Below are 21,458 nucleotides of genomic sequence, written 5' to 3'. Positions count from 1 at the left end.
CTATCCCTGAATCTGATTGGTCAGTAGAACGTTCATTGTTGACGTTGATATCCGGCGTTCCGCAAGAAATTCAGAAGACACAGCTTTGGGCACGCACTGGTGTGAGATGAGATCACCCTTACTGAACGGATTTGATTAGACATTTTTGTTTATTTAATAACGTCGAGCCTGCATCAATATCTTCAGTCTTTGATCTCGTTTGATCACGAAACACTGACCACATGTTGACAAGATCGCACGGACCAGAGGCAGCTTTTGAGGGACTCTTGATCTGGCTAAGTGGACAGAGTGATCATTTAAAGGGAATCTCCTGTTCGACTCATCTGATACAGTGACTTCTCCAGATCTCGGGACCTTCTAGTAAAGGTAGAGTATGGTTTAAATGAGCTAATTAGCTGCCCATGCTAATCAAATAGTTCACTTCAGCCTTTTCAATTAAGCTGTTACATTGACTAGACTATAGGAATGAACATGTTAACTAAGCTTACTTCAGTAATCAAACACTTCTGATTCACTTGAGGTTTGTGTCGTTCTCTGATACCTTAAAATCATGTCGTAATAACTATGTAGATCATGCTATCATATACTTAAATGTTTTATAGATGCATATATTATTATAAACTGGTCTCTAATGTTTATTTGAATATATATGTATTTACTATTTATGTGTACAAAGTGATTGTTTAAAACTTTTAGGAGAAAGAATATATATATATATATATATATATATATATATATATATATATGAAGGTGAATAAAATAACCAGTTCTTGTACTTCCCCCATTCTTATCTTTAAATAGAAAAAAATGTGAATGGAAGCCAAACATTTGGAATGTGAGGTCCAAAACACAGAGACATTGTCTCCTGCTTAATGGATCTGAGGGTGGGGGGTTGAATATTATGGGTCAGATCTGGTTCTGATTCACATTGTTTTCATCACTATGGCCCACCAGTTGGTTGAGAAAACTGTTAAGAGGTTAAATGGTTATTTTGTTACTAAATTGGTGTGATGTCACTTACTTGGAGTCCAAGGTGAAGTGATTTCCAGACACATTTTTGGGATATTAGGAAGGTGATTGTTGATTTCTGATATGCTTTCCAGATTTGTAAAACACTGGATATTCCAAAGAATTCTTGCCAAATTTTCTTTTAAGTAAAATGAGGGTGTATTTCAGCTGCCATGACTCCTAGATAAAGGGATCAGGTAGCATACACGTCAAAGCTATCTTAAGGGTGAAGTCTGAGAGTCATTATTAATGACATCAGGTTAGCACTAAGATAGAAACTGCCTGGTCTGCAGAACTGGGGTGAATATTGAAAATTTTTTGTTAATGAAATCTGTTTAGTTTCATGCCAGATACAGTTTCAATTGCATTTTGTATACCATAACAGTGCACATTTAAAACTGAATTACTTGAAACTGCAGGACATAATTCAAGGACATAATTCACCTATTGTATTGGCTCTGTCTAGTTCTGTTAAAAATGAGGTATTTTCAATGTTTTTAGCCTGGCCATCCAGACTTACATCAAGATGTACTCTAGGCTGCGAAATACATTTTGCTGCCGCTAGGGTGCGTCTAGATTTCTAGGCTATAATGTTTTAGCTGTTAGTCCAAACAATGAAAATCGGCGGGGTTCAAAACAACATTGGACCCCACTGACTTTAATTGTATGGACAAAAAACACTGACATTTTTCAAAATATCTTTTGTGTTCCTTAGAATGTCATATAGGTTTAAAATTACATCAGGGTGAGTAAATCACAGACTTGATCCCTTTAAAACACATCTGACTTGTTTGTTTGTATTGTACTTTGTTTCCATCCCACTCATTTGCCAATCTGCTGTGTTCTTCTTCTCAAGTGAAGGATGAATCACTTGTCTTTGAGTGAGCTATGTGGCCTTTTCTGCTGTCCGCCGTGCCCGAGCAGAATAGCTTCCAAGCTGGCCTTCCTTCCACCGGAGCCCACCTACACAATGATGTGTGATGAGAGCGGCAGCCGCTGGACCCTCCATCTTTCTGAGCGTGCGGATTGGCAGTACTCTGTCCGGGAGAAGGACGCCATTGAGTGCTTCATGACCCGGACATCTAGAGGGAACCGAATCGCTTGTATGTTTGTGAGATGCTCTCCCAACGCTCGCTACACCTTATTGTTTTCCCATGGTAATGCTGTTGACTTGGGTCAGATGAGTAGCTTCTACATCGGCTTGGGCTCCCGCATCAACTGTAACGTGTTCTCCTACGACTACTCTGGATACGGGGCAAGCTCTGGGAAGCCTTCGGAGAAGAATTTGTATGCTGATGTGGACGCTGCCTGGCATGCACTACGAACAAGGTGAGCAGTTTCTGCTTTCTGTTGTTGTTTTTTTTTAATGTCTGTTCAGTCAGACTGTTTTTACTATTCTTGTTATCAGTAGTTTTTATCAGTTATGCCACAGTTTGTGTCTCTTACAACACATTTCTGAAGTCACACAGGCCTCTTACCACACTTCCAAGAGTGACTCAATATTTAGATGATTTTTTTCTTTTTTAAATGTGTATTTACAAAGTTCTGAACTGTATGTATATTACACTGGAATGAGTAATGGCAGTTCCATAAGCCAACTAGTTGATTAGTAATGTTGACTTGTATATGAAAAAAATATTTTTACAGGAGGTTTTTTTCTTTAATATTTGTAAGTACAATTGACAATTTAAAATTTTTATATTTATTAAAAAATATATGATTTTTTCCCCTGTGAGGGCAAAATTGAATTTTTAGCAGCTATTTCTACAGTCTTCAGTGTCACATGAGAAACATTTCTTAATATGATCAGCTTTTTTGTTTTGCTGCGTAATATCTGTGGAAACTGAATTTTTTTGTCAGGATTCCTTGAACTATAGAAAGTTGTAAAGAACAGCATTTATTTAAAAAACATTTTTTTTAGAGCTGAAACAACGAATCGATTTAATCGATTAAAATCGATTATTAAAATAGTTGTCAACTAATTTAGTCATCGATTCGTTGCTAAATAACTTTTATTTGCCGTAAGCGGCTCATTTCTTGCATATTTCAAATCCGCGGTGACCAAAGTGTGGCAGTAATGAGCCACCGGAGGTTTTACTCAGCCAGTACAGCAGGAGAAGTAGCGAATAGCCAATAGCTGGCCTCGTTTTATGTCACGTGCTTCCCGAACAGCGTCTCTGCCATAGACATGTATAGAAAGGCTTTTTAGATAGCTTACCGGCGCTGAGAGCCAATGGGACCCGACGACATCACACGGCGGCCATCTTAGGACAGGACCGCTCGTCCAGTTATAACATTAAAGTCTATTGTGCATGTAGTGCTGAAATAACTATATTTTGCTAAATTTTCAACCGATTTTCAAACGGCTTGGTGTGTCATAAACTTCAGGGATGCGGCTATTTAACTGCATACTTGTGAAAAATTATAGCCACGGAGTTTATTAAGAAAATAGTATATTAAGTAGACTAGACAGGTAAAGTACTAGGTATACCCATACACAACATTGAGGGTATGGACTAAAATACAGTATAAAATATATTATCATTTTGATTCTATGTACTGCAAGTATGCAAATATATGTAGCCAATCTTGTAATGTTGTCTCAGTTACACTATTCCTAGCAGAACTTGTATTACTAAGTATCCTAATAATAGTCATAATATTTTCTTTTCTTACTTCTGAAAGGTGATCCCACGCGTTCTGGTTTGGAGGCTCCGTGCGTTGGTGCAGCCAAAAAGTAATCAATCAGTAAAGTAATCCAAATGTAAAGATGTTTTTAAGAAACCAAACCACTTGGAAATCATGTGTAACTCAAAGCTATGTTGAAACGAAAGACTAACCCTGCCTCTCCCACCAATTTACAATTGCTTGGTGACTAACTTACGACCTCTTCACTGCTAGCCAGCAAATAAATACAACCACATCCACAAAATGACATTTAGACAAAAGATTAGGTTGTCAAGAAACGTTGTTGGTCTCAGGAAACCTGTTAATAATTGAAAATGTCGACTGTGGTATCACTTTAGAGTAGAGGGCAGCCATGAAACACACAGCTACGCTGCAATGTTAAGCGTTTCTCAAAACGTGAAGCTACAATTTAAACATCGTTTAAAAATCACAATTTAAAAATTACAATTTAAAAATCATAGCCACGTTAATAAGGTTTGTAATAAACCAAACCGTTTGTAAATCCGTTAAGAATTCAGCAAGTTACGAGCCTTTTAGTTGGCGTATGTCACTCACCTTCCGTCCACAGCAGCAGGGAGCAGCAGCGCAGTCTCCTGACCTAAGATGGCTGCCAAGTGACGACACAGCTGACTCCCCCTTGAGCCATCTAGCCTTTCTATACATGTCTATGGTCTCTGCAGCATTCAGCGTGATGTGGGAGTACTATACTTTGAGCCTTCAAAAAAGGGGACGTTCACATATCGCGTCTTTTGCGCGCTCAAAATTTGAAATTGACTTTTTTTCCTAAGTATTCACTGCTCTTTTTCACACAGCAGGTTTTTTGTGTGTGTCCAATTTTTTTTTCTGGACAACCTTCTGATGGATTTTACTTTCAATTCTGAGTTCCATTTAGGTTTCATGCCATTGGCACTTTTTTCGAAGGATTGTTTACAATTTCACAGCAAAAGCTATAAAGCTGTTTCCAAGTAAATAATAAAATACAATGCACTGTAATTTTATTCTGTTTTATCCTTATTCTTCGTGAAAATATGTTCTGAAAAATTCCTTAAGCTTTGTTCGGGATGTTAAACTACTTTAGGAGCTCTAAGGACTGCCATGGTGAAAACATTATTTGAAATCTACTTGTGAAATTTGCTAGAGTATGGGTCAGTGTTCTGATTGCAGAAGAGTTCGACAAAGGATTACTAACACAATAAATCAACTCCAGGTATATTTTTGATGAGGATATGACAGTGCAAAATGGTTAAAATCTCTTAAAAATCTATGCTGAAGGATAAAGACCATTTATTAATAATTTACTTGGGGAAAAAATTGAAAAAAACTAAAATATAAGTACATAAACCGATTAATCGATTAATCGTAAAAAATAATCGACAGATTAATCGATTATCAAAATAATCGTTAGTTGCAGCCCTAATTTTTTTTGTAACATTAGAAAAAATATACTTTTGATCAGATTAATGTATCCTTGCTCTATAGAAGAACTTTTAAATTGGAGTGTATATGTGTGATATTTATGTGTGTAGTTTTTCAGATGCAGTGTTAAGTTAATTGTAGCCCCACTTTTAAAAACGTATGTTGAGACACTACATTCTGTTCCATTGCATACCATCTAGATGTTTTTGAACTCAAGAATGTGCTCCTTCAGGGTTGGTTCTCACAGAATGTGCTTTCATATTCCACTGTATGTTTTTATTTATTTTTCTTTGTAAACAACATGCACATCATGGACACCTTTGAGTGCTGTGCCACATCTGGCTGCATTTTCAGCGGGCACATCTTGTCAACTTAAAAGATGTTCGATTTCTAAAAAATGCTTCTGGAGACCCTGTGCTCTCTTCCTTTTTCAATCCTGTGTCTTTAAGAACAAGAATGTGTTTTATGTGAATAGCGCTTAGAGTGAATCAGAAGTGAATTATATGGCAAACCACCAACCACCAAAAACTAGTGATGCACCGAAATGAAAATTCTGCGCCGAAACCGAAAATTTAGGATGCACTTGGCCGAAAACCGAAACTGAAGCCGAAAATGGCTTCTTTTAAAAATGTATATATATATTGCTTGTATTTAATGGATGTGAATTGAAAAATCACAATAATCAAACTTTTATTAACAGTTACATAACAAAACATAAAATATTTTTTACAATAAATATAGATAATAATTATTCTTCAAGTTTTATGTTCCATCAAATAAAATAGTTTTTTAAAAATTGTGCAAAAAAATCCACAATTTTGGAGATTTTTGCAGAACAAATGTTACATATTGCAACTTTGGTGTCCTCTCGTATAGGGCTGTCACTTTTGTGAAAAAAAAATCCTGTTCGATTTTTGAGACATAGGCAGTGTTCATTGAATCGTTAGTAAATTGCCTATATTTGGCGTTGATCCGTTTTTCAACGCCAAATATAGGCAAATCCACCGACAACTAAATAGGCATTAGGGCGAACGTAAAGAGGGCGCTTGAGACGCGCACAAGTCAGCAATGTGGACTGCCATAACATCAATGAAAAACATTACTGAAGGCTGCATTGATATTATGCACTAATATGCTCTCTCTCTCTCTGTGTGTGTGTGTGTGTGTGTGTGTGTCAGAACCTGCAGTTGCTGTGTGACGCGCGTTCGCTGCGAGCGTATAGTGACGAGCTGGACGCGCTCCGAGAGAAGGCCGTTAAAATCGATTCCCTGTTTTCGTTTTCGAAACTTGTGTTGGTTGGTCCGATCGATTGTGCAGCTTTTGTGACAAGCTTTTTTTGATTGTGACAGCCCTTTGACATACTTAATCTTTGATAGGCAGACGCGTGATAACCGCTCGACCGTGAGTGAAACCTAAGCGCTTGCTCACGGATGGGAGGGGCGGGTGAAATTCATTTTCGGTTTACGTTTTCGGCTGGTTTTTTTTTTATTTCGGCCCGAAACCGATAATGCCATTTCGGCCGAAAATTTTCGGCGGCCGAAATTTCGGTGCACCCCTACCAAAAACATATAGTTTTCCATATATACAACCCACCCAATTTTGGTATGGATCTGTAAAATAGATTACTCTTCTTCTGGTCTAGTCAATGTTGATGTTTGTTCTTCGGGCCAGGCTTCAAATGTTTTGATTGGTATGGTCTCTTTGGTATCTGTTGTGCCTTTTGTCTTTGTGGATCCCTTGGGATATATATTTAAAATTGCCTACTATCTCTTAGACCCCATCCAAATGTCCTGTGCATCTTTTAAATGCTTACAGGATGAAAATTGTGCCTTTCACAATGTCAGTGTTTTAGCACGTGTATTAGCACATGGTCTACTTCAGACTGCGGTTGTGTTTTAGATTTTTTGAAGTGGCGTTTTCATTTCCCTGTAGTTAAGGGAAGCACACACACTCTGACTGAAATGCTTTTTTTTCCTTCTTCAATGGCAGCTGGGTATGTGAAACTGTGGACATAGAGAAACTATCTCAAGGCCATGCAAGCTTTATCATGTGCCCCAGATTATTATGTCTTTCCATGTCATCTGTGGTTGTTGGTCATGTGAATTTAGTTCCGTTAATTGTGTATACTTCGATGCTGCAAGATGTTGCAGCATTGTCGTTCATGTAAGGCTTTGTGCCTGTAACCACATGAATGTTTTGGGTATGTTTGTAAAACAGCCATGTGCCTGTGTTGCTGCTGCGGAGTAGGATTAAGTAAGCCGGCCCATTCAAATCTTCTCTCATTCCTGTAAAACAGAGTGGCTCCTGTTGGGATTTTTTTTTTCTTTATTCATAGAAACATTTTTGTCCCTTTCAAGAAAAAGCTTGATCGTCCGCCATTGTATGCAGTGCTTTTCCCACCATTGCTGGAGGATAATCAGCATTTTAGTCTCATTCTGTCAGAGCTGGTCTGCATTGCCTGCTTTTGTTTTATTAAATCATCCTCAAAAAGAGGATTACAGAATCTTGAGAATCCTGTTTAGAGGAAGAAAAATGATCCTATGAAATCTAGCCTATGAAATATCTTAACAGTCAAATATGAGACCATGTTTTCAAATCTCTTAATTGATGCTCAGCTGTGGCGTGAGAGGCTTTTTAAAAACTAATGAATAAAAAGGAAAATTGTGAAATGAATGCTTTAAACTTGAAATCTTTTGCTACAATATAGCATTTTCACAGGCACACATTTCTGTGTGATTTGTGTGAGCGCTTTGGGTTTTCATCTGCTTTTCAGGTTTTGATGGGTTTAACTTCACTCTAAAATATAATCCTCCGAACAGCTAGCATGTAGAGCACCTGCCTTTTAGGTGTCTGGAAATTCTCCATCTGATCTCAATAGACGAGAGTGCTTATCAGACCATGCTGATTGACTCGGCGAGGCGTGCAACAAAGCTTTTTTTCTCTTCCCTTTGTTGAGTGGCCAGTGAAGTATGATTTGCAATCACAAAAAGCAGCTGTTACATCAGGTAGAAAGATCCCAGTTTCGATTGTGTCCTCTGTTTACTTTTACTTTAGACCTGATCGCTCTGTCTGGGTTTATTTTGTGATTTATGTAAGATATATAAATATGTGATTTATGTAACTTATAAATAAATTGACTTTAATATTAATTTGACTTTTATGTGAGTAGAAACTTAAAGACTAACACTGTATACAAACTGTATAGCAGAGGTGCGCACTTCTGTCCTCTGCCTTCATGGAAAGTGCAGCTCCAACCCTGATAAAATTCACCTTGATCAGTTAGTTAAGATATTCAGGACTTGATAATTACACACAGGTGTGTTGGAACAGGGCTGGAACTGGACTCTTTAGGCAGGTAGATCCATCCCTACTGTACAGTATAGAAAATTAGTTGTCACAATGATCAGTTGCAACTTGCAGTACAAAAATATTTGACTGAGACTTGGTGATTATTATTCTCATTTATTCGTTTTCAGAGGGGACTTGGTTCTATACATGGGTTGTTGAATGGATTTTGAGATGTGGGCGTTGCATGCAAGCAATTGTGGGGGAACTAAATGATTGGAGAAGTCCGGCATATGTCATTTTACTGGAAGATAAGGTTATGACATTTTGATTTAAAGATAAAGAACTACATTTACAAAATTGATAGGATAAATATTTATTTCATTCCAACTTCACAGAGATGGTACTAGATGATGATCAGACTCAATAAGTGAAAACAATTAAATATTCAATACTGATAAATAAGGTACAAATATTTTATAAACCCATGGTGATTTAACAAACAAGCTTCGCGTTTTTGTCAGTCCACAGTCAGCGCAGTCCCTGTTAAAGGCAAAATGCTTTGTTAAACTACACTAATCGAGAATCAGGATGGTTTGTATCTTATGTAATCATAGTGTAGGGCAGCCACACCTTTGTCTGCTCAGCCAGGTGAGTCAGTGCTGAAAAATCAGGTGGGGCTGACACACACACACGCACGCAAAGATCTGTTAAACATTTACAAGAAAAGCGGATGGCACAGTGAACTCCAGTGCAATGCTATGGCATAGCCTGAATGACTTGACTTGAGCCAGGTTCATATCAGAGGGGTTGGTCTGGATACGACCATCTGTTATCACAGCTAGCCATTGCAGTTAGTTAGTTTGGTTGCATTTCGTATAGGTATTTGCAACTAGACTTGGCAGCATATTCAATATTCTACCAAACCGAACCATCTTATTTTGTCTTCAAAACAGCAAAATGGTGGTGATATGTATTGTCTTCCACATTCAAAAGTCTGAGACCGTTCCAGTAGAAGGGAGAAGCAAAGGAAATGGCTTTTGTCTTCCTCCTCCAAAAACGATGAGTGTGATGTCATAAAGGAAAGGCCACGGCAGCCAGCAGTAGCAGCTGTACTGAATGAGATCCTGTGCCCCATTTCCTCCTGAAGTCACATAATGACCATTGTGCTCATGAGTATTTTTGGGCTGAGAGCTAAAAGCATCTCAATCAGGAAGCTTGTGGGAATTCGGTGTCAGTCTTTCATGGAGCGCAGCTCCATCTGAGAGGTGAGGAGGCGGAGCCAGCAGCCAGTTCTCCAAGTCAAATATTGATTGGTTGCCTAGCAACTGATTCCCTGATTCCTGGAAGGACAGGCCTGACTGCAGTCATAGCAACATCGTCTACCTAGGAAGTGACCTGGCAAGTTTTTTTTATCACACTAGAGTTGTTCTCAGCCAGCTGCTTTATTAACTTATTAAAGGTAATCTGGTACATGTTTTTTTTTTAAACCCCATGTTGGCATGGTAAAGTGTTGTTTTGATTTTCTTATCTTTTTAGCCTACATACTGAAATGGCAGCTTGAAATTAATGAAAATAAGATGTGTTTGAAAATAAATAAGTGTTTATTAGCACTCTGTCAATTAGGTCTTTGATGAGGCCCTACCATCCCTTTCTGAATCTGACTGGATGAAACGTCATTCCACAGACCATCAGCATTCTCCTGGATCTGAAAGTACCAGTGCCCGGTTGCATGAAACTCCTTAAGTGAGGGTTTCCCTGAGGGGAAAAAAAATCCCTGAGGTTAGGGATTTCATTAAGAGCGTTGCAAGAAACCTCTTAACTGTCACCCTTACCTAAGTGTTTATACTAAGCGTTTCACAGTAGTTTCTGACAACATACGGCAAAGATTGTCGCGTTTGCTATAGTTACTACCTCCAACAGTAAACAGGACATAACGAACCACAAAGCCAGACCTTTGCTGAAATCACACTTGTATTAATATATTTTTGCTATGGAGAGTACAAACATAACAGAAAACAAAAAAACGTAAACCAAACTAGACAGAGGACGAAAAGGCAATTATTGTTTTCGTAAGTGGTTATAATAATAATAATAATAATACTTTTCAGCCTTTAATCAACCATTCATCATCTCCAAGGGATTATTACGATCATTAAAAACACGCCTTGGTATTTCCTCCTCTTCAACACTAAATCAGCAATCATATTTTGAGTTTAAGTTGACTTAAGGGAGCTGTTTTGGTCCCTTAAATTTATTAAGGTGAAATGGTCACTAAGGACTTTGTAGCAACGCTTAAGGGAACACTTAGATAATTCAGGGGAAAAACTTAATAACAGCCTTAAGTTCCTTAAGGAAACCCTTAGGGTTTTTTTCTTGCAACCCAAGTTTCACTAAGGGTACCCTTAACCTTATATCTAAGGGATTTCTTCGCTTAAGGAGTTTCATGCAAACCGGGCACAGGCCCTTTTGGAATCCTGAAGATGTACTTTAAAGCCCATGTTGCAGGTTAACCACCACTGTCGATTAATGGGTACATTATGGGTTTTTTAAATTTTTGGCATTAACGTTTTTTTTTTTTTAATGCAATTCGGCGATGACGTCACGTTGGGGAGAAGTGGAGGAAAGGTAGCCTCAGTCTAGTATTAGAACTATGACGACTGACTGGGATGAGGAAGAGGTGGCAAGAGCCAACATGTATGATGGCCCACAGCCGTATAATTTCGAACCTGCCAGACGTGAGAGGGCAAATGAAGAATTGCCAAGAACTAATGGCCGTCAAAGCCAATTAAATGCATGGTCCTAGGAGAATGAGTGGAGAGTTGGTGAAGTGTCCTGGCGAGTTGCTATCATTTAGCAACGGAGCAATGAGCACTGAAGCTAGTCTACGAGCAGCAGTGCACAATAACGACACGTGTATATATATATTTCTTTTACTGTCATTTAATAGCACCAAGTGAAAAATCATGTTTGATGATGTTAGTTCAGATAATTACCGGTAACCTTTGTCATAGTGTCGTAGTACTGGTCAACTTTGTCATCTAGAAATAGAAGGCATCATGCTAACTATATTGGCTTTTCTAAGCGTTTATCCCTTCTTCCGGTGAAAATGTTGTTGCAAATGTTGCTGTGTTTGGCAGGTGCTTGTGTGGGCGGTGCCATCCCATGGAAACTGCATTGAAAAGCTTGTGTTGTAGGGAAGTGAGTGCGTTTTGGTCGCTATTGGTTGATATCTATCTATCTGTCTGTCTATCTATCTATATATCTAGTCTGTCTATCTATCTATCTATCTATCTCTATGTATTTATCTATAATCTGCGCTATCTGAATACTCTCATCTACTACTCATCTCTCTAGTCACTCGCAATGCTCTCAAGGCGGGCTTTGGTAAATTCTCTCCCCAAGGTGACGTTATGCAATGCATTGTGGGGGAAAGGAGAATCGTTGCAAACAGCTGTAAGATAGTACCTACTTTTTCATATTATATTCCATTTTGTGATACCCAAAAACATAAAATACAATGGATAACAGTTTAAATGTTTATTACCAACAAGCAAATTGCACAAATTCATTGAAAATTTAACCCTGCAACACGGCCTTTAATGAATAGGTTTGTCTTTTAAAATGTGGTCATTATTGACTGACAAGCTCTGAAAAGGACATGTATACTATAATATAAGTATCCCCTTGAAGTCATACAATAAGTTTGAGTGAGGAACAGTCTTAATGTGTTACACATTAGTTAATGTGTTAAACACACAGTTACTGTACCAAATGTTCTGGACTGAAAAAGTAAATGATAAATTTAGTTCTGGACTGAGATGGGAAGAACCAGGTACAAGTTTCATAGGGCAGTGTTGACTTTTATTCAAATGAACCGCACTAGAGCAGTCGCACTAGAGTTAATTTTAATTGAACCAAATCTCCCAAGTGTAATGTCACCCTGAGACATTGTGCACTGATGGTTTAACCTTCCCCTGAAGTTTATATCTAGCCCGCATTCTTGTGCAGATTTCCGGAGTGGGTCGAATTTGGGTCTTTTCCTTACATCTGTTTTAAGACTTCAGGAGACTTAAAAATAGTGCTATAGAACTTTATTTTATTTCTTTTTATGTATTTTATTAAAACATGATGGGCTGCCAATGCCAAGAGCTGCGTAAAAATTCTTAAACTTTTACTTGTTCATTAGAAAATAACAATGTTAGAGTCGGTCACTTCTCCTCCTTTCTCTCATTTTTGAACATCCTTTCTGCCATTCTCCAGAACACATTCCACGCTCTTTCACATGACCACACAGAGTAATGTAGATGGATTTTTTTTTTATTTTAATTTTTTTTATTTTTATTTTGTGTATTAGTGTCAGTGGCTCATTGTGAGTGGCATGATTGTACAGGAAACTGAATGGATGAAGTGTACTTCATAATGCTACATATGTGAGGTCCTTTTGTGATCAGATGTAAATAATTATATCTATTTTGTTCACACTGCTCCAATTTTCATTTTCAACTTCAAACCAGTTCAGTGACCCTCTGTTTGCCACCAGTACAGCAGTCAAGTGTGCACTAGACCAGTGGTTCCCAAACTTTTCCATTCTACGACCCACCTAGACAAGTGTAATCTATTTCACGACCCACCAAAAAATATATATATAAAAAAAAATAAGAAAACGATTGACATTACTTTAAGCCTAATCTTAAAAGTTTGATGACAGAAATTAAGTATTTAATAAAAATAAAAAATTTTCACTACTAATATTTCAGTTTTAATTTTTGTTTACAGACGTTAAAATATGTAGTGTCCATAAAAACGTGAAGCAGGCTCACTCTAGTGAACTGTAATCTGCGCTGCTGTGTTTTGTTGCAGAAAATACATTCATGATCTTCCGTTTGTGTCGGCGAGAACGGAGCACAATCCAACACTTATTTAGAAAAGCATGAGAAGCAAAGCAGAGCTATCTAACACAGTTTTGAGATTAAAATAATTGTGAAATTGGTAAAAAATTATAATAAACAGATGTGTCTCATTTTAAATAATAATAAAAAAAATATATTTATTTTTGTGATGGTTAAATAAATGTTCAGCAATATCTTCAAAAGACTTCTGAACTTTGGCAAATTTTTCTCTAAACAGAGATGATACATCAAGGAAATATTGCAAACTTTTGTACATTTTGTTACGTGGAAATGTTTAAATCTTGTAGTGTTACAATTAATCCTGCATTTGTGCCCTGCTTATGGAATTACATTTGTTTCAATAATAATGAACGAAACTTTATAAAACTGAACGTAACTTTTTCAGAAACTATCAAAAATATGCCATTACAAAAGAAGAAAAACACTATGAAAATGAAAAAAAATTAACTCAGTCGCACAAATTTAACAGGCTCTTCAAATATGCTTCATTCTTTGTTAATGTTTTTCAAAGATTCGTTTTCGCTAATCGTGGATTCTGAATTCATTGCTACAGATTTCGCTTACGTTTCGCAGTTTTTCGTTTGGTGTTTTGACACAAACATCTCATGGGGGTGGTGTTAACAGTGATCTACTCTGATTGGATAGTGAGCTTTTGATGGACAGGTGCTCTCTGACCGGGAAGTACAGACGCCACCCAGTGGCCTCTCTCGTCCTTCACTGTCGTCGCTCCTCTTTTGTATACTTCCTATCTCCTCCGGGGTTCTCGAGACCGGTGAGTGTTGCAGGTGTCGCTCATTTCCCAATCACTCCACGGCTCTCGGCCCCGCCCCACTCGTCACATTCGTGCAGCCCTAGACTGAACTGTGTGAGTGTGTGTGTGTGTTTTTATTGAAACGCAAATTTAGCTGCAGCCAAGTGACTTTGTGTGACCCACCTTGTTCCATTCTGTGACCCACAAGTGGGTCGCGACCCACAGTTTGAAAACCCCTGCACTAGACTATTGAATCATGTGCTTTAAAAGGCATGGAATGTTCACACAGCGCTCACTGGGAAAACTAACCTTAATGTTTCCAGAGCTCTATTAGATATAGGCACATTGCCATTTTGATGTTTTTTTTTACAAATGTTCCTGCTAGCATCACTGTACATGAGAACTGAAACTTAGTTTCTTGTATCTCATTGGATTCCTTGAAACCGTCTGTGCTTTACAGCTTGTTACTACAGACCGTAAGAATGTTTTTTTTTTTTTTTTTCTTAGTCAAGTCAATTTATTTATAGAGCACAACACTAACACAACCATTGTTGATCCAAGGGGCTTGACAATAAAAGGTTACCTAGAAAGCAACAGAGATCAAAAATTAAAGGGGAAAGAGATAAAATATAAATATGTATATAAAAAACACATCAAAAGTTTCGTACATAGCATCACTCAAAAGCAAGGGTGTCATTGTAGCATATTTGTTTTTGAGTTTATTTTTAAATTAATTATTAGATTATCTAGAGCAAGATTTTTTATTTCTGTATTTTATTTTTATATCTAAAAATAAATGAGTATAGGAGTTTTTTCCCCCCTTTTCTTTTAGGTGAACTTCCCCTTTAAGCAATCTCTTGATGAAATGTAATAAAACAGACTTTTGACCTCAAGCAGCTGGACTTGCAGGGAATGTTTGATTAATGACTCTGTTCTAGTATCTGCTCTTAAATTTTGGCTCACACCCATGCTTTTTTGTAAAAGCTATAATAATTGGAGTAAGGCATGTCATACAGTTGAGGTTATGTAATATATATGAACAGAGTTTCAAAAGATTATGTCATTCATGTTAACCACGAAAAACCACTTCCCAGTTTGTCTGGTTCTGAAAGCATGTTAAACAAAACAACCTGTACCTTTGATATATGATAATAGTGTTCTGATCACAGCATCATCGGCGAGTGTGTAGGTGTGTATGAACTCATCATTTGAATGTGGTGTTCTAGGTATGGAATCAGGCCAGAGAATGTGATCATTTATGGCCAGAGCATCGGTACGGTCCCTTCAGTGGATCTGGCCTCTCGGTATGAGAGCGCTGCTGTCATCCTTCACTCCCCTCTGACCTCAGGCATGCGGGTGGCTTTTCCTGATACCAAGAAGACGTACTGCTTCGATGCATTCCCCAAGTGAGTATCTCTTTTACCTTAGACTTGCCTTCTTTTCCTGTTTTCTCATGTTTACCACAGTCACATTCTTTGCCCTAATTTTCTTAGTACCTCATACCAATATTGTTCATTTACGCATGTTTTGCTCTGAGCAGCCATATTGCAGAGAAGGCGCCTGGCTGGTTCATCTGTTTTCTGCCCCTTAGGCATTGTTGTTATTGTGTGCCCTCTAGTGACAAATCTTTTCTAACAAGTATTTCAGTGTTTATTTTATATACGCACTACAATTTAATGGTTTTTAAAATAAATGAATACTTCAACAAGATTATTCAACAGGATGCATTCAGTTGGCAAAATCAAAAGTAACAAACTTTTATATAATTAAAAAAAATTATTTTCAACATTGATATTAATAAGAATTTTCTCTTGACGGTTGTTGAAAATTTGACTGTGCCATCATAGGAATAAATTACATTTTAAAATGTATGAAAATTGCAAACAATTATTTTACTGTATTTTAGATTTTTTTTTTTTAAGCCTTGGTGAGCATAAAGGACTTCTTTCGAAAACAATTAAAGAATCTTAACAACAAACATATGAATGGTAGTGTATGCATTATTATTATTATTATTATTATTATTATTATACAATTTTGCAAACTGCTGCAAATGTATGATACAATATAGAAAGCAGATACATGCAATATCCAAATTATAATGAACCAAAACATTTTTACTAATGCGTATTGACCAGTCAGGTACAAATTTCATACAGATACTTAAGAAGGTAAAAATCTTATGAAATCATTTAGAAACACAAAGAATGTGTACTTTAGTTGCCCCCCTCCTTGTCTTCAATGGGAAAAAAGTGATCTAGCTGGAGAAAAATACTGGACATCCAAAAATGCCCTTTCATATCTGTTTTTTATTTTATTTTATTTTTTTTACTCCGTCTCATGTAGAAATTAATTTACAGATTACATTAAGTTAAACAACATTGTACTAAAGAACACTCTACTCATGTGTTTTTATATATATATTTTCTTCCCCTTCAGCATTGATAAAATCTCTAAAGTCACCTCTCCGGTGCTGGTGATCCATGGTACGGAGGATGAGGTGATTGATTTCTCTCATGGGCTGGCCCTGTACGAACGTTGCCAGCGGCCGGTGGAGCCGCTGTGGGTGGAGGGTGCGGGACACAATGACGTAGAGCTGTATGGACAGTACCTGGAGCGCTTGAAACAGTTTGTGGCTCACGAACTTGTAAACCTTTAGATGGACCTCAAGATCAGGACTCACCTTACTTGATGAACATACCCCTGGTACCCAGCAGTGTTGGGAAGGTTACTTTGGAAATGTAATAGGTTACAGATTACAAGTTACCCTGTTTAAAATGTAATAGTAGTGTAACTTTTTCAATTACTTTATTAAAGTAATGTAACTAATTACTTTTGAGTACTTTTTGATTACTTTTCTAAATTTGTGAAAATTAAAGAATAATGAATAAAAGCATATACATCAACTCAAATACAGTTATCTAATAAGCATGTGTCGTATTCTGTGTAATAAACTCCTGAAACATTGGTGTTTTTTTTAAACTGCTGTCTCTTTGTATATGATATGATGATAGTTTTCTCAAAATAAGTAAAATGCACATGAAGTGACACAGAGCAGTTCTAGAAATTATGTTTATGTGCTCGTTTACTCCTATATTGAGATGGCAGAGGTTGAAAACACTGCGAGCTTCAGTAGGCCTATGTGTAGTAAATGAAGCCATGTCTTTGCCATTAATTTACAGGAGGGGCGGACTGGGAAAAAAATTCAGACTGGAAAATTCAAACTCATACAAACAAATTCATGGACAAAACTATTTTTTGTATGGACCTGAGATAAAAAAGGTTTAAATCTTTAATTTGGGGACATGCAAAATAATTAAAAGTTCTCTCCTGAACTGCACCTTCACTTCCATTTTTCTCTTCAGTCTCTTTATTTTGCCCTGTTATCCATCTCTCTCATGACATTAATACTCAAGATTGAACAAAACTATACTTTACAATACAATACTCTACAATACTACAATATCTTTATAGAAAAATCCTAATACTGTACACGAGTCATGTTTTCCGTACAAAAATTTACCATGCTTTTTTTAGCCTATATACAATAACCTTTTTTTTTGTTTTGTTTTTTGCAAATGGATTTGTATTTATTTTTAAATAACTCAATTTGTAAAATCATTTTAAATTTTTGGTTACCACAGTTAAACAATAGTAACTATTTTCTCTGGATTTATAGAAATATATTAAAACGTTAATTTTCGTAAGGGTAGTGTTGTTGTCTGTCCGTAGCTCCCCCTAAACCTATAAAAAAAATTTGATTGTTTTTCAGCTAAATTACTACTGTAACATTACAACTGATAATAATGATGTCCTTTATATAGTATTTTGAGTGATGACTGATGAGCAACGTGCTGCTGCTTGATTAATTGAATAAAAAAGAAAAGAAAAAAAAAAGCATCTTTACAGATGAAACTGACCTGAAACCCTGAACAGTATAGTTCTGCTTCTCTGCTCCAGTTGTGCGCTTTCAAAGTCCACTCTCTCTCTCTCTCTCTCGCATTGATTACTCTGAGTCTGATCCAAACCGTTTGGCGGAGGCGCGGAGAGCGCGCGAGTCATGACTAACACTTCCTGATTTATTAGAGATTTAATTATCAAACGGCGGATTCGCAAATGATCGCTTTAGTACATTCGGCAGGCAATTATACAATAATGATATTAAAATAGCGGGCAAAATCGGCTGCCAGGCCACCGGGAATTGTCCCGGTTCTCCCGGTGTCCAGTCCGCGCCTGATTTCCACAGACACGCAGAACGTGCAGGAGTCATATATTGCATTTTTGGGGCTTAATATTCACAGACACTAGTCCATGTCATGTTTTGATTCAAGTGTACTGACCTACTTTTGATTTAGTCATCCAAAATGTGGCATATTCCGTCCGCGTTAGGCATTCCGTTTTTATGACTGGATTCTACGAACCAGACTGTATTTCCGCATCCCGGAAATTATTAGGGCGGTATGTCTCAGAATAGTCAGTGCAATTTGGGAAAGAAATCAGTTAAATCTGTATGTGGATGTGTGTAAATATTCAATTGTAATCCCCTTTGTAATCGTTAAAAATTTCATAAGTAACTGTAATTTAATTACTCATTTTTTCTTAGTAACTGTAACTAATTACAGTTACATTAATTTTGTAATTAAATTACGTAACGCCGTTACATGTAACTAGTTACTCCCCAACACTGGTACCCAGCAGGCGACTGTGAACTTGACAGCGGTTTTCTTTTCTTTTTTTTTTTTTAATTATTATTATTCTAATAAAGTTGCACTTCTCCATGCTATAGAGAAAATAGGAGATGTGTCTTTACTGCCTTTCTTAGGGGTGTGTTTGTGTAACTGTACTTCTACAGACTCGGATGTTTTGGTGACCCCACTCTGTATCTTGATGCTATGTCCTAAAGAATCAACCCATTCCACTGGAGTCCAGTTTTTGTTTTGCTGTATGCATGTGATCATATACACAATGGAGTACTGTACAAATGCAACATTCTGGCACAAATAATTGCCATACAGGTGATGCCAAATAATATATTAAACTTTGATATATTACTTTGTATGTACATGTTTCTAAAACATGCCTGCTTAAGCACAATGTGTGCAATCTGTATGAGATTTTGGTATGTTTATTTTTATTCATGTCCTCACACTTGTCTGTTTTTCTCTTAAGTGTATTCTTTAAAACAATGCTGGACAATATGACAGGAATATCTGTTTTGACTTTCAAATGTACCAATAAATAGACTTTTCAAAATAAAGAAACACTATAATTGTGGCTTACAATAGCCCAAAGTAAACACACACCTTCTCAAATAGAGTAATGGTGATATTGGTAACAGTCCATTTGTTATCTGTTTGTTGCAGTTTTTGAATGGAAATCCATCAGACCTCTTGGCTATACATATACTGAACTTAACTCTCGTTTCTGGAGTCATTGCTTTGCCATTTAGTCAAAAATAATTTATACCATCTTGTCTCTCAGATGAAATGTACATAACTTTTTTTGTTGTCTTGGGCCATGATAAGGCTGTTTCTTTGGACTGCTGCTTAATTTAAGCAGCAACATTTAGTTTCTCTTTAGAGATCCACTGGACACAGTGATAAGAGTTAATGTGATTGAATGTCTGTATATGGAGAATGAATGATGCTCTAACGTAGATGATAGTACTTCTCAAATGTGAAAGAGAACTGTCACCCTGTTCCACACTTTGTAAATAACCTTCATTTGAATGTTTTTTTTTTTCTCTACTATGAAACTGGTGATAATTTTGTTTTTACCCTTGTAAATTGATTTATTATTATATTATGTATGGCACAGAATAGATTTTAACTGGTCAGACTGAAGCACAAACTGATGTGTCTCAGTTTTTCCAGACATATTGTTTTTCTGTTTTTGTAAGCACCCATTGTAAAAGAAAATTGCTATAAAGTATGTAATTATGATCTTTAATAGTTCTAATACAAAATTGGAAATAAACATATTATTATATGCAGTTGTAATTTAAAGCGACCTCTTGTGGTCATAAATCAGCAACATTTTCTTTCAGAATTATGTTTTTAATCAAAACACCCCAAGTTTACAGTCCTATTTGTTTAGGAATCATGGTGGTTTGTGTTGGGATCACGGTATAGTCTTTAATTTTAATTTAAATGATGGGAATTTGATAAGGATCTTAGTAAATCTCAGTCTTTTTTCTCATCTTTCAGGGAGGCATGCATTTGCATGAATTGCTTTTAACACTGATCCTTACCTTTCAAATGTATTCTCTTTTCAAGACCATTTTAGCTGTGCAGAGGTCAGCGGCACCTCCTGGGTTCAGTGACCATTAAAGCCTGGGGCTTTGAACATGAAGTCAGGAACACGTGATCCATTTTTTTAAGGGGGGGGGGGGGGGGGGGGTAATGTTTAAAGACAAGGCACTTAAATGGATTGAAAAGATGAGAACCGAAAACAAGACAATAAAGATGTGTTTCAATATAGAGACTTTTTTATAAAATGTCACCAAAACATTTAAGGTTATTGATGTTGTTAAATGGTTATGGATGTTATAGTGAGAATTAGGCTACATATTTTCATCATGTATTTTAAACCGTTCCCTGCTTCCTGCAACTGTCAATTCATGAACCAGTACAGAATCTAACCATGTTAGATTTATTTTTATTTTATTTATTTTTTAACTCCCTCTACAGCCTGCATGTTATACACACACCCGAGGATCTCTGTTGGACATCACTGATGCTCACCCATAACTTTTGTATGAGACAAGTAGTTGTCTTCCTCAAGGGGTCGCATGGGGGCTCAGAAAAGCGAGTCCATCATTCAGTCGCATTTTACATCTCAAAGACGAGTTTAATCGTATTGGAGACATTTGTACAATAAAAAGTGTAATGTATTAAATTCAAAGATTCATGCCTGCCATTCAGATGAAAATCTGCCACATCAAGCTCTACTAACTAATAAAAAAATAATTTGGTCAGTAACCACAAACGACTGTTATTGGTCAATTCTTTTCGTCTGACTCATTCCCCCGATTCGATTCCTTAGAAAAGCCAGCTCACTTCAAAGAATTGAACGGTTCCGTGATTCCTTACGTCAGAACGTAATGACGTAATAACGTGGTTATCACTTGTTATCACTTGCTCTAAAACAGCCAAAAAACATAGGCAGGCATATTTTGCCGTTTATTATTTGAACCACAAAAATCTTAACAAAAAATTGCACTTTATAGTTTCAAAAGCAGTTTAATTGAAAATCCTGATCCTATCTCCTGAACGGAAAGCCCCGCCCATCCAAGAGCCCCTTGTCGCCATGCTAATGGCTCTTTCAAACAAGTTTATTCTGCTCTCTCATCCTCAAAACACGCCCTAATTTCACTTCCTCCGCGAGCCGCGCCTGAC

At 36.9% G+C, this 21,458-nt stretch overlaps 2 protein-coding genes across 3 annotated transcripts in view; both read left to right on the top strand.

The window, feature by feature from the left end:
- Nucleotides 1-84: 84 nt before the first annotated feature.
- On the top strand, nt 85-16,773 carry LOC132139776 (alpha/beta hydrolase domain-containing protein 17B-like). 2 transcript variants are annotated; one of them, XM_059548389.1, is made up of 4 exons: nt 85-366; nt 1,870-2,337; nt 15,288-15,467; nt 16,501-16,773. In XM_059548389.1, the coding sequence occupies exons 2-4, from the start codon at nt 1,871-1,873 to the stop codon at nt 16,718-16,720; spliced, it is 867 nt and encodes a 288-aa protein (XP_059404372.1). In that variant the 5' UTR covers nt 85-366; nt 1,870; the 3' UTR covers nt 16,721-16,773. The 2 variants fall into 2 exon arrangements, with proteins under 2 accessions (XP_059404372.1, XP_059404371.1); XM_059548388.1 differs by having other exon boundaries at nt 86-366; nt 1,865-2,337.
- Nucleotides 16,774-21,228: 4,455 nt separating this feature from the next.
- The window catches only part of LOC132139775 (cell surface hyaluronidase-like), a 31,007-nt gene continuing 30,777 nt past the window's right edge, over nt 21,229-21,458 (top strand). Inside the window, exon 1 of the mRNA XM_059548387.1 lies at nt 21,229-21,458. This exon is cut by the window's right edge and continues 159 nt beyond it. The gene's annotated coding sequence lies outside the window, so the exon portion shown is untranslated.

This window comes from Carassius carassius, chromosome 4, assembly GCF_963082965.1.
Source record: "Carassius carassius chromosome 4, fCarCar2.1, whole genome shotgun sequence".
Lineage (NCBI taxonomy): Eukaryota > Metazoa > Chordata > Actinopteri > Cypriniformes > Cyprinidae > Carassius > Carassius carassius.
The sequence above is the reverse complement of the archived record's forward strand: the minus strand, read 5'-3'. Positions and strand labels throughout refer to the sequence as shown.

What these genes read in the sequence shown, in the direction of transcription:
- LOC132139776 (XM_059548389.1), top strand. Translation starts at nt 1,871, where the DNA reads ATGAATCACTTGTCTTTGAGTGAGCTATGTGGCCTTTTCTGCTGTCCG. An exon ending in TGGCATGCACTACGAACAAG is followed by an intron (nt 2,338 to 15,287) that starts GTGAGCAGTTTC and finishes GTGGTGTTCTAG; the next exon opens with GTATGGAATCAGGCCAGAGA. An exon ending in TGCTTCGATGCATTCCCCAA is followed by an intron (nt 15,468 to 16,500) that starts GTGAGTATCTCT and finishes CTTCCCCTTCAG; the next exon opens with CATTGATAAAATCTCTAAAG.